Source organism: Falco peregrinus, chromosome 1 (assembly GCF_023634155.1).
Source record: "Falco peregrinus isolate bFalPer1 chromosome 1, bFalPer1.pri, whole genome shotgun sequence".
In the NCBI taxonomy this organism is placed as follows: domain Eukaryota; kingdom Metazoa; phylum Chordata; class Aves; order Falconiformes; family Falconidae; genus Falco; species Falco peregrinus.
The window spans coordinates 89,903,947-89,916,102 of NC_073721.1; the positions used below are offsets into that span (position 1 = coordinate 89,903,947).

General features: G+C 44.5%; 1 protein-coding gene across 1 annotated transcript in view; it reads right to left on the bottom strand.

The window, feature by feature from the left end:
* Nucleotides 1–587: 587 nt before the first annotated feature.
* SYNE3 (spectrin repeat containing nuclear envelope family member 3) overlaps nt 588–12,156 on the bottom strand; it is a 94,559-nt gene continuing 82,990 nt past the window's right edge. Inside the window, exon 19 of the mRNA XM_055816377.1 lies at nt 588–1,163. Within this exon, the coding sequence (XP_055672352.1) occupies nt 1,080–1,163 (84 nt within the window). The 3' untranslated portion in view covers nt 588–1,079. The remainder of the gene's footprint in view (nt 1,164–12,156) is intronic.

Consider the following 12,156-nt stretch of genomic DNA (forward strand, 5'->3'; position numbering starts at 1 on the left):
GATTCTGATGCTGATAAAAACGGATATTTGCTTAGAGGTGGTTATAAAGCTGTTCTATGGCATTTATTTTATTAGCAGTCTCAAAAATATCACCAGATTTTTACCATTTAATATGTGCCATAAATATTCATAGTCTTATTTATGAAAGGGAAAATTTTTATTTTGAGACCAGGGGATTTGTCCCAGATCACATAAGAAATTGATTTCAGAGCAATGAAGACAGTCCATATCGAAGTCCACTGCCGTACCTGGAAGGCCATTTCTCCTCCAGCATGAAGCTGTTTTCCAGGGACAGAGAAATGTGGAACTCTCTAATGCTATACTATAATTTACCTCAGAAAGGGAAAACTAAAGCACAATGAAACTGTTACCCTTGACTTTCCTGGAGTCTACAGGTGATCTGACTGAACCATTCCCGGGTCAGCAGCGACACTGGAAGGATCTCAGGAGTCATATCCATCCAGATGAAGCTACTGGGAAACTACCTATAGGGAAAAAGCTCATAAAAAAATAATCATTTGACTATTTTGCAAACAAAGACAAATTTAAACTATTCAACAGAACTGAAAACAGAAGCTGTAAATCATTTTTATCTACTCTATTCAGGTCAACATGGAGAACTTTGTGATGAGCTGTTAGAGACTGCTTGGCCCAATAAATCAGTGGCTCTCAAACATTGTGCCAGAAGCCCCGTTCCTGCAGAAGTGATGGGGGTTGTCCCTTGAATTTTTCAAGCAAGCCAAAACCCAGGTTCATTTTGCCCATGGTTGGGTAGATGCAGACAGTGGAGTAGCACAGGGGGCAGGAGGATTTGGCATCCTGGCACCATCCCAGGCCTCTCTCTCCCTAAGGCATGAACTGCACAGCTCCCCCGGGCAACATCAGCTCAAAAGGGATGCTGGGCTCAGGAAAAACTCTGCCACTCCCAAAATTAGATTTCTTGTGAAGGACCCATCACACCAGCCTTGTCATCCTGGGGCCCTTGTGCTGCTGGGCAACCTTGTGCAAGGCAGCCCATGGCCCTTCCATGCCCCTCCATAAGCGGGGACAGTGACACAAACCTTAAAGGGGATCTTCTCTCAAGTATTCATTATTATTTCCAGGAGCATAATGAGCTCGGTATGGGTCACTGCAGATCCTGCAAGAGAGCTTTCTGACCCCATCTGCAAAAAGAAGTTAAGCATAGCCTTAATCATGCCAAAGCCAAAGTATTTGCTGCTGAAGTGGACTACTCATCCACATCAGGCTTCATTGGTGTAGCTTGTTGAGCAACAGCTGGGGCTTATATTAAAGCTTGCTCAGATGTTGCCCTCTTTCCATGCATCAAAAGGATGTGGGGGAGGCAAGACTGAAGTTGGGAAGAGCCATGAACCTCAGTCTGGTGATGACACTGGACTTCTTAGACCAATAAAAGCTTGAAATATCTAATGTAAGTACATGCAGAAAAGAGCAAGTCCTTCTCGCTTTGTGTCAGAATTTGGGGAAACCACAAAATGACAGAGACAACATGCCTTCCTCTGGGTGCAAGGAGCGCATGGGACAGCCATTAATGACCCTGGTGTGAATGTGGGACACTCAGTATTTCAGCATGCTGGGGAGGTCATCATAACTGACAGGTCCTAACAAGACATTTCTTTTTAAAAAATCACAATATTTTTCTCCCTTTCTGGGACTCTTTCATTGCAACCCCTTCTTCTTTTTTTTTTCTTTTGTTGCAAACCTGCAGATAGGAGATAGATCACACACAGATGGTTGTTGTTTCATCCCCCATAAGACTGAAATGCCTGAATAATTTACAATAATGATAAAAATCTGAGTACCATTATGAGTGAATAAAATATGGGGCACCATAACAATAGCAATTTTAATTTTTCTTAAATGAAAACAAGTAGCTATATTCTTAAGGGCACAACTCCCATTTATGAGTTATTTTGAGCAAAGAAAGGGCTCACTCTCTAAGCCAAAAATAGTGGATATTTGTCTCACTTAACAAAACTATAACCTTTTATTATTGTGGCACTTAACGTATCATGAAGTAAAGCACTCAAATCCAGGTTTTGGCCCGAGAGGCCAAGTACCTGAAGTTGGGATTCTAAAATGCGACCATTCCCACAGTGTGACAATCTAATTGGCTAACCTGTTGGGATGGTCCGTGGACTGGCTGGAGCCAGTGCCAGTAGCACAGCCCTGAGCTGCTGCTGTGAACAGCTCAGGAGGAAGGGCTGGCCACGACTGTCCCCCGAAGGCATTGAGGTGCAGCTGCTCCATTTCAGATTGCTTCTAGTGTTTGAGGGTTAATTGTTTATTAAGAATTATTGTTCAGTCTAAAGTTATTCCCTATCAGAGATCCAGGTTTCATGGTATACAGGTTTTGCAGAAATACTGCCAGCCATGATAATTTGAACTATGATGCATTCTAAAATTAGTTTCTAACTTTTTTGTAGTGCTTGTCCCAAATGCTGATTTTCTTTTTGCTGCTGATTTCTTGCGAAAAGACACTTCAGATGGTGTGAATTAGCACAGCTCCAGAGAGACTTGGTCTCAAGAAGTATTGTTTTGTGCCTTCATGGCCTCCATGAAATCAATAGCAAACCTCAAACGTATTTTAGTGAGAGAAGAAGCAAGCCCAACACCTCCCTCACTGGGGAACAGGAAAGCAGTTCTTAAAGAACGCTAAGTTTTGCTTACTGAAGTAAATTTGACATGAACTACTGAATAAGCACAGTCCCATGACTAAAGGCATCCTGAAATGTGATAAGGGAGTCAGAAGAGAACTTACTGCTTTTCAAAAGAGCACACTGGAACTACACAAGCAGAAAATGTATTACTTGATAATGGATACGCTTTTTGGCAGGAATATCTAGTGAGTCTACAAGGTCATTTATGTTCCGCAATAGTTGCTTTATAATGAAGGGGCGGGGGGAGGGAAGAGTAATTAGATCCCCATGCTTCAGGAAGGCAACAGATCCCGCTTTACTGGCAGATTTCAGATTCTTTTATCCTCCTGTGAGTGTCTAAAATCCTTACATTTCTTTTATATTAAGATTCTTCTCCTCATCCCTTCCTCTCTTTTTCTTACAGTAAAATGCACAGAGAACGTTTATCCGTTTTCCTCTGAGCTGAGCACTTTGATTTCATTTTTTATACTACTGACAGCTGTGCGTGACACTCAGTGGTTTCAGAGTGCATGGAAAATGAGGACTCCATCCCACAGATTATCTGTGACACTCTCAAAAATTAAAGTAAATACTGTTTTGCTTCGCTATTTCAAACAAAAGAAGAAATAGCAGCTGGTTTTGGCCAGTTGCAACAGAAGAGGTTTTGTACAATGTGATGGAATTTAACTGCAAATGTTTCAGGCTGTGGTATGAAAGGGACAGGGGAAATGGAGCCTACCACCTTCCCTTGAGAAGCTCGCACAGCCTTGTGCGTGTGTGCACACATATGTGCCCCCAAAAGAGCTTCCCATAGCAACAGTGCGAATTGGAGATATAAACTAGGAACTTGACTGCATCCAAAGTCAGCACGTGGGCTCTCCAGGGAGGGTCCTATCAGCCAAGTCCTCCCCCCCCAAAAAAAAACATTAAAAAATCAGGTAGTCTGTCATTCTGCAGATCATAGTCTAGACCCAGCTGCTCTCATTTGGTACCTTTCCACTGAATGTATGGCCAGCACTATGGGAATACACCTCTTTTGAGGGCCCTGGGCTCTCAGGCAGGTGGCCCAGGCCAGAAGACCTTATGAACTTCTCTGCTTGTGAAACTGCTCAGCTCTTCTCACTGCTGCCTGAGTGCCCAGGCTCCTCACAGGTAAGATGCTAACACAGATAGGTTTAAAAATAGAAGTGATCCTTTTTCTGCCAGCTGCTGCAACTTCTACCTGCTCTCCTCTGAGCAGAGTGAGCAGCACGACATGCACGCCTGAGCGTGATTTTTGTTAGAAATTTGTTAGGTGCCAGTAGAAATGTTCTGGCTTTCGTTTCTCTCCAGCATCAGTAGATTTGCACAGATGCAAGCAAGAACTGCCTGTGCCCTAATACAACTAGTGTCAATTTCTACTGAACCCAAGTTTTGCCCCAAGTACAGGCAATGTCCAGAGCAATGTGACATCCAGCTCCAGATACTGATAGCATGAAACCGTGGTCACAGTAGCATCTGCTACCTTGGATTACCAGCTTGATCCAGCTTAGCTTTCCAGGATGTTGACTTCTGTTTTCAGAGGCTGGGAAGAAAGTGGCTCCAAAGAAAATGCTTACATATCTCCTCCTGCTTAACATGGGTCTCCTTCTCTTGACCCTGTTTTCTGTCATAAGAAATCAAACACCTGTTTGCTGTCCTGGAGGAACTGCCCAGCAATGCATGTATTGGCCATTCCCATCTGCATGACCCCTGCCAACTCACAGGGTAACGCACTCTGCCGAGTCAGGGGGGTAGGGGACAGCCAAACACACCATGAAATACTGTGGCACTGAGCCAGTTCTTTTAGATTTCTGCATTTAGCTCTTCCCACAGTAAAACCGAGGTGGATGACTAGTGGTTAAAATACCATAAAAATAACTCGGACAAGGCAAGGTTTGTATCAAGAACAAATTTGAACCGTCCATCACTGTTAAAAAGGGCGCTGTGTACAAGAGCAGGAGCAGCTTTTCTCAGAATTTGGCCCCAGGAAGACAAGAGTGGCTGAGCTTGCTCATCCTGGGATGAAACCTCCTGTTTTGGGACTGCTCTGAAGCTAGATACTTTGACTCACCGGCTGCCCTTCCAGCACAGCAGGCAGGCACTAGCAGAGATTAACCACATTCATGCAGAAATTGAACCTCACTCTCCAACACACCTTTCCCTCTAGCTTTTCTCAAGCTTTGCCAGGTGCCCTCTGGAGAGGACTGCACGGCTGGCAGGCCGCCGTGCTGCCCCTTGCCAGCACCCCACAGCAAGGGCTCGAAGGAAGGGCCGGGACTGTCCAAGGCAGCTGGAGACAGCCCAGGAGGGGAAGACACGGTGTGTGGGTGCCGGGTGACATTGGGCACGGTCAGAAGCAGACTTCTGTTGGCCTCAGCCTTGCAGTAGAACGTTGTTGAGATGATTTTGGAGGGAAAATGGAGCCGTTAGAAAACTGCTGGCTGTAAGGATCCTGTGGGCATGGGTTAGTTCTGCCAAACATCTGGTGGAGACCAGCCTGGCAGGTTCCCTGCCAGCCTGCTTGCCAGCAGCAAGTGGGGCTGGGGCCAGCTGCTGTCAGCCTCCGGCTCCTCTGTGGGGGACGGGCATCCCCCTGCACCGGGAGCACTCTTCTCCCAGCTAGCTGCCAAAAGACAGCTAGAGAGCCAAACACGGTGAGACAGCGACAATATGGAAGTAGATCAGTTTGGAATCTCTTACCACGAGCAGTGTGACTCCTGATTGAAAATGTAATTAAGAAGTATCTCTAGACATGATTTTTAGCAGAAGGCATTTTGTTTTTCTGCTCAGCTCTGAGGAAACAGGCTGAAGCGTGGGCAGCAGATCCCCAGTGTGGCTGTGCCCCTCCAGGCTGACGGCTGTGCCCAGGCTGGAGCCTGACTGCATGGGATGCTGCCCTGCTGCCTCCTCTCCCCTTGGGAAACCCAGTGGTGCTTCGGGGCATGTAGCTGAGGCCCAAATTTCATCAGACCCATAGGAAGTACTGCAGAGCCCTATTTATCTCATTTGTCCAGTTTGGCTCCTGGAGGTCTCACCCCACCTCAGCCGTCCAGGGTGGATGGAGGTGGCACCAGCATCCACTGGCAGCAGCTGGATGCAGCTCTCATGCCCACTGGGGCAGGTGGTTGTGCCCAAGACTGTACCTTTGCTCCAGTCCCAAGTCCTGCCTCTTGTGAGTCTACTGCAAGTCAGATACCCACAGCTGGTCATGGAAAGCATCAAGCCTCCCCCGTTCCTCTCCTCTGCTGTGAGCCAAAGTGTGAAATCACCATTGCACTGTAAAATCAATGAAATCCAAGGGGAGTTTTGGCAGTGATTTCCCAGGGACAGAAGGATTTGACCCCGGTTCCCCTAGTGACTGAAGGACACCGGCGACCCAGCCAGAGGCAGAAGAGGGATCTCAGCTCCATCCAGAGTCTCCACAAAAGGCCCGGTGTGGCATTAAGCTGTTACCTCTGTGTCACCCTCCCGCTGGGCCAGCCCTGCACTTGACACTGTGCGTAGACCCCTCCTTCCTGCCCGCTGCCGCTCGCACTCCCACTCCCCGCTGGGTCCCTCCTCTTCCCCCAGCACAGCATTTCCATCTGCAGCTTGCCCCACTTCCCTCTTCTCTTTGTTACAAGAAAGCTGTCACTTCATTTGTCATTTACCCATTTTATTTTCCATACATAAATGTTATTTTTCTTTTTCTTTTTTTTTTTTTTTAACTTCACTGCTGCATCTTTTTTTTATTTCCATTTCCCCAGTCTTGCCTTGGACAGTTTGGGTTCTGAATTATTTTTGTTTTCCTTTGAATTTGATTTTACTTTTCTGGGGCCAAATTGCCACCCTCTCCAAATTAAGCAATAATGCCAAAGGGGTCACCTTTCTCATTGTCTTCCCTGTTTTTGAAGGGTAATGACAGAGCTGAGACAGAGAGAAGCCTAAACTGCTTTTACTTACTAACCTCTTGCCCAGTGTCTGCATTCACTAAGACAAGCCTAACACTACAAATGTTACTGATCATGAGTGTCATGGTGTATATATATATATATATATAAAGGCATGTAAAAAAAAAACCTATTGCATACTTGCATCAGTAAAAGCATATTTCTGCCAATATATACTAGTTCTCCACGGGAAAAATAAATAAATAATATTGTTAAAAGATGCAGTTTTGCTGGTGTAAACCACGTCATGTCACTGAATGTTTTGCCAGTGTTGTGTAACTCCAGCCAAAAAGCTACACTCAGCATTATGGGCACTCTGTGAAGTATTTTTTCTGCTATAGATGTGAAGGCATGAGCAAAAAAGTAATACAATCTGCAGCTACTTCATCCTTAATAGGCTGTGATGGTCATGTTGGAAAGCAGTAATGTAGCAGTATTAGCAGTATTACACTACATTCAGCCCCGCAAGCACTCTTGGCTTGCGTTGCACAACTGAAGAGCTGCGAATCCTTCTTTAGAGGCTGGAAGCTGGACTGTTAACACTCAGCTGAACCTGCTGCTCCCCAGCCCCTTCTCAGTTTATGCCCCACAGCACCCGTCTGAGTTATGTGAGATAAGTGCATGTGCAACCCTTTGAAGAGAAGGGAAAAGAAAGTGGTTGCGTGTGTCTTCCTCTCTTCTGCCCTGGCTTGGAAGGAAGGTATTTGAGGGCCTGATGCATTGGGAGGAAAAGCTGATGCTTTTGCTTACAAGTGCCAGGGGCTGTGGGCAAAAGGCTTGGTGCAGCATCTCTCATTGATTTCAGACTGGCGGCAAGGTAAATTGCTCCTTTGGGGTGTTGCTCCTCTTGACTTCTTTCCACCCCTCTCTGCTCTGACACAGCCCCCTAATTACTGTGTGGAAGTAAACATTTTCCTCCTTCGGCCATAACTTTTGGTCAGATGTCTACAGAAAACAATTTTTAGAAGTTTGCACCATTTCTCTCTTCTGCATGGTATCAATTTATGAAGAAACACAGGACCTAAGGCAGAATGTAAAACCCTTCAAATGGGTACCGACATGACACACAGTGTAAACACTAACCCTGCCAGCCACCGTGGCCTGAACTCATTCCTGCTGTGCCTTTGGGGACATCCTTGGAATTACTCAGGGAGGAAATCTGATGCTTACAGCCACATAACCAATTGGCTGTTCATGAGGATGTGTTACTGATTACAATTACTGAATGTTAACAGCACTACAGAAATATTGAGAGCACCATATAAGTAAAAATATTTTTGTAGCAGCTAAGGTCATAAATGAATGTACTAATTTCAATTTAAAAGCAGAAGCCAAGGGTCTGTAAGTTTGCCAAGGGGCCTCGTGTGGTCTAACACACATCAGGTCAGGGCTGCTGGCACTTGGAAAATAACAGATGAAGAAGAAAGGTAATTGCTGGTCCTGACCTGTCAGAGCTGCTCCTTTGTGCTCCAAGTCCAACTTCCCCTTACACTTCCAAGTTATCTACAGCAAAATTTCTTCCAAGCTAAACAAAATCAGAGGCTTTTAGGAACTTAGAAATGTCTGCTTAATTTCAGTGCCGATAAGCCTCTGCTCCAACTCATTCTTAATGTATCAAAATGGAATGTTTAAAATATATTTATCTAGTTGCTATGGCTTTGCCTGGTGCATCAGACACTTTATCCATCAAATATGACAATTGAATAATATTTTTATTTTTAGATATAGATCACAGATCCTTCTCATCATACTGTTCCCTTCCCCCCTTTCCTGAGTTTTGAACTCACTGGAAAATCTGTTCCATAATACGGTGGGTAAATGAATTACAGTCACAGATGGCCTCTGGAGATTTCATACATGCTGCAATTCATTTGTTCAGGAATGAGGAAAAAAAAAAAAAGAAAAGAGAGCTTTGTCTTGTGAGGGCATTATCAGAGACAGCAGATCAGACACTGTAATGCTGCCTTGCACTCTGGATTCGACCCATTTCCTAAGCTTTTATGACTCGGCATTTACTATTCCTGGATTAGAATTTTTTTAAGTGGAATGTCAAAATCCACAATGAAAGTGATTGAATGCAAGGAACTGCAGCGGTTACAAGTTAGAATTTATTTTTACAATCCTGAGTGAAACTATTGTGTGCTATTGTGTATGAGAGATGCTCAAGAATGGCAATCATCCACTCTGGCAACAGTATTTCATCTGTAATTAGCAAAAACAACTTCATTCACAGATGGCTGTTGTGAATTAGTTAAACCTTGCAGCAAGCTTTGAGGTCCTTGGGAAGAAAATGCTGGGGAAAAAAGAAATATAATATAGAAAGCAGTATATAATTTTACTGCTTGGGTGTCTTGTTCAGCATTAAGTCATAAAGCCTATTTGCAGGCAAGCCTTGGGGTCAGTCCCCAAGACTCACTTTTGCCTCTGGGTTGAGGCCAGCGATTACGGGAGGAAGGGATGGGATGGTTGATGCATCAGCTGTTGGGGAGAAATTAATCCTGCAATAACTGCAGAGAATTTGTCTCAAGAGTGAATCGGACAAACTTTTTTCTGTTTGTCCAATGATATAAAAAAAATATTGCTGCATGGTCAAACATAGGATGGTGCTTTAACTGTCCGCACTGACACACTGTCGCCTCACTGCAGGGTGAAGCTGCATCAGGCTGGAAGAGTGTCTGTTTACCTTTTCTCAATATTTAGCCCTTTCTGAGAGACGTTTCATACCGTTCATCCCACCCTGCGATGAAACCTCACAGCTAACGCAGCCCAATGGGTGCCCTAATGAAGATGCCTGTCCAAATGCCAGATTAACCAGCTGAAGCTTAAGCGGACGAGTACAGGCTGAGACCCGGCCCGCTGGAACGCCTTCACTCATCCTCCTCAGAAGGAGTTTAGGGAACCAGGAGGTTAAAATGCCGGCAGAATCCTCCCGGGGCTGGTGCTCCCCTCCCTGTGAAGCAGAGGTGATTGCACAGACTCGATGCTCTGCGGTGTAATGGATGGCTCTTGCTGCAGTGCTTGGGGACCCTCTGGCAGGGCGCTGTGAAAGGGCAAAGGGGTACTAATAGCTGCTGTGTTTTCCAGCAGCCCCAGCCAGAGATAGCTCTGCACATAGCTGACAAGCAGTCAGCGTCTGCTCCCTGTCTCTGTTTGCACTTCATCGAGTTATCTCCTCACAAGCAAAGAAATCCCAGCTGATTGAACAGCACATTCATCATCTGGATTTCCCCTGTATCTTTTCCTGTATCAATGGTGCCATAAAAAGCCCACCAGAAAAGTCGACAGTGATCTGGCCTATCTTCCATTAAAAGCTTTTGCAGAGCTGCAGTAAGATTTCTAAAGCAAAAAAAAAAAAAAAAAAAAAAAAAATCAAAACTAACACAACACTTTTTTTTTCCCCTCACCAAAACATCAATCAAGGAACATTAAACAAAAAGATTAGTTCTGCTTTTATTTGTTTGTGAAACAAAAAGCATGAAATATTTAGCAGCATTGTAATGCAAACCAGATGGGAATAATGCCGGCTTTCAAGGCCGCTGGTAACCACCTCCCTTCCATGCTGCTGCAGCAGCGGGACGAGGCAGGCAGCCCATTAGGACAATTTATGAACTGGACTTCCACAGAGGGAGTTCTAGCAAGAGGTCCACGGCTCGTACAGAGCAACCCTGATAACATCTGTTAGGGTTATTCATTGAAGAGGATTATATTACAATCCCTCTTAATACCACGAGTGCTACGGTAAAACCGGATGAGCCTTCAGTTTCATTTGCTCCAGCAATATGTGTTTATCAGAGGGGTTTTCTGCAGTTGGAAACCAAGGCTGCATTCATAGTATGTCACAGAATGAAATTTAGAAAGCTTGAAATATTAACCTAGAAGAAAACCTCAGTCCCTGCTTTTGATTTCTCATGGCTGTAGCGCTCAGCTTCTACATGCAGCATTAACACACCTTCAGCTTTTTTCCGGAGAAAGCCACTCCCCATTAACTCTCCAGGGCTGAGACTGATTTTTTTTTTGTAAAGTTCTCACTTGCTAACCTTACTCCATACTTTATTTAAACTTTGCTAATGACCTGGTTTTTTCCCCCTTAATTTACCTAAGCGTATAATGAACACTCACATCCAAAATGACCTCGTTATACTGGCAAGGACTTTTGTGTGGATACAATTTAGTGCACAGGCATAAGGCAGAGGAGAACTCCCTAAATGACCAAGTTGTAGGCATTCTGTAAAATCCCTGTTGACTACAAGCCAGATTCTTACTGCTGTACATTGTCTTAGTTCCAACAGCTTCAATGGAGCTACACTGATTTACTCCGCTTAAGGGTCTTACCCTATTATTTTTATTTATTGAACTTGCCACCTTTTGCAGCTACAACCTAAACAGAGACTTCCATCCTCGAGCTTAGTTGCTGTCTAAAACAGGTGTTTCTCCAGTAATATATGACTTAAGAGATTTATAACTACCCAGAGTATTTCATTGTCCTCTAAAAGTGTTTATAATCATTCTTGTTGACTGTCTCAACTCCCACTGATCAGCTGTAGGGTTTTTTGCAGCCTGAACATGGCCAACAAAATACTCAACCACCGTACAAGTGTGAGCTGTTTTATCTGTTCTAAGGCACTTTTCCTCCCTGCTGGACACCAGTCTTTCCTGGTCTATGTACAGTAAAATCACGTCCCAACTGTCTTTGCTGTTCCAGAAGAACATGATGTACGCAAAGAAGCCTACTCTCTGCCTCCACAAAAAATAAACTGCAAGATGAAAAAAATGCAATGCAAAGAAAAAACCAAAAGTAAGAACAGAATATTTTTTGTGTGCTGACTGTAGCCCTTATGGGACTATAACTGTCCCACTGTGATAGTCTGCTTTTCCTACAGCCCTGGACTTGTTTTACCCAGTTCTCTTCCGGGTGGGAGTCGAGCTGCTAGTCTGATCTTGACACAGCTACGATCAGCTGAAGTATTTGCATTTGTAGTTCTGGGGGCTTAATAGAAGACAGCTCATAGGAAGGCACAGGCCCACGTGGTCCAAATACCCGAGAGAAGTCAAAGGTAAAGCTCAGTGTGTTCATAAAAGCAACAGGCAACCTAGCCCACAGGTTCATCTAAAATTTGTAGTGGTTTTCCACTCTTCCAGCAGTAACTGCCCATGGAGCCCTTTGATGTCAGAGATCCTGGCAGACTCTCTCATAAAGATTCAGGAAAGAAACCAGCAATTACCTGGGTGCTACTGAGTGTTGTGCATCCACACATACATGCTGCAGTGATTAGTCTTCAGAGAAATCAGCAGTGGTTAAAATAATACACTGCTTGCTTGCTTGCTACGTGTGATTGGCATTAACTTCAAATCTGAGGTTCTCAAAAAATTCCCCTTTGTCTTAGCAGGTTTTGGGATTTTGAGGGGAACCACACAGAGAGTGTCAGAGGCCAATGCCGTAAGAAATCATACTGAATCGTAATATGATTTAGCTAATTCACATTTCCTTTGCATCCAGTAGAATTCTATTCAAACAACTACACAGTCTTAAAGAAAAGCTGACACTTTCT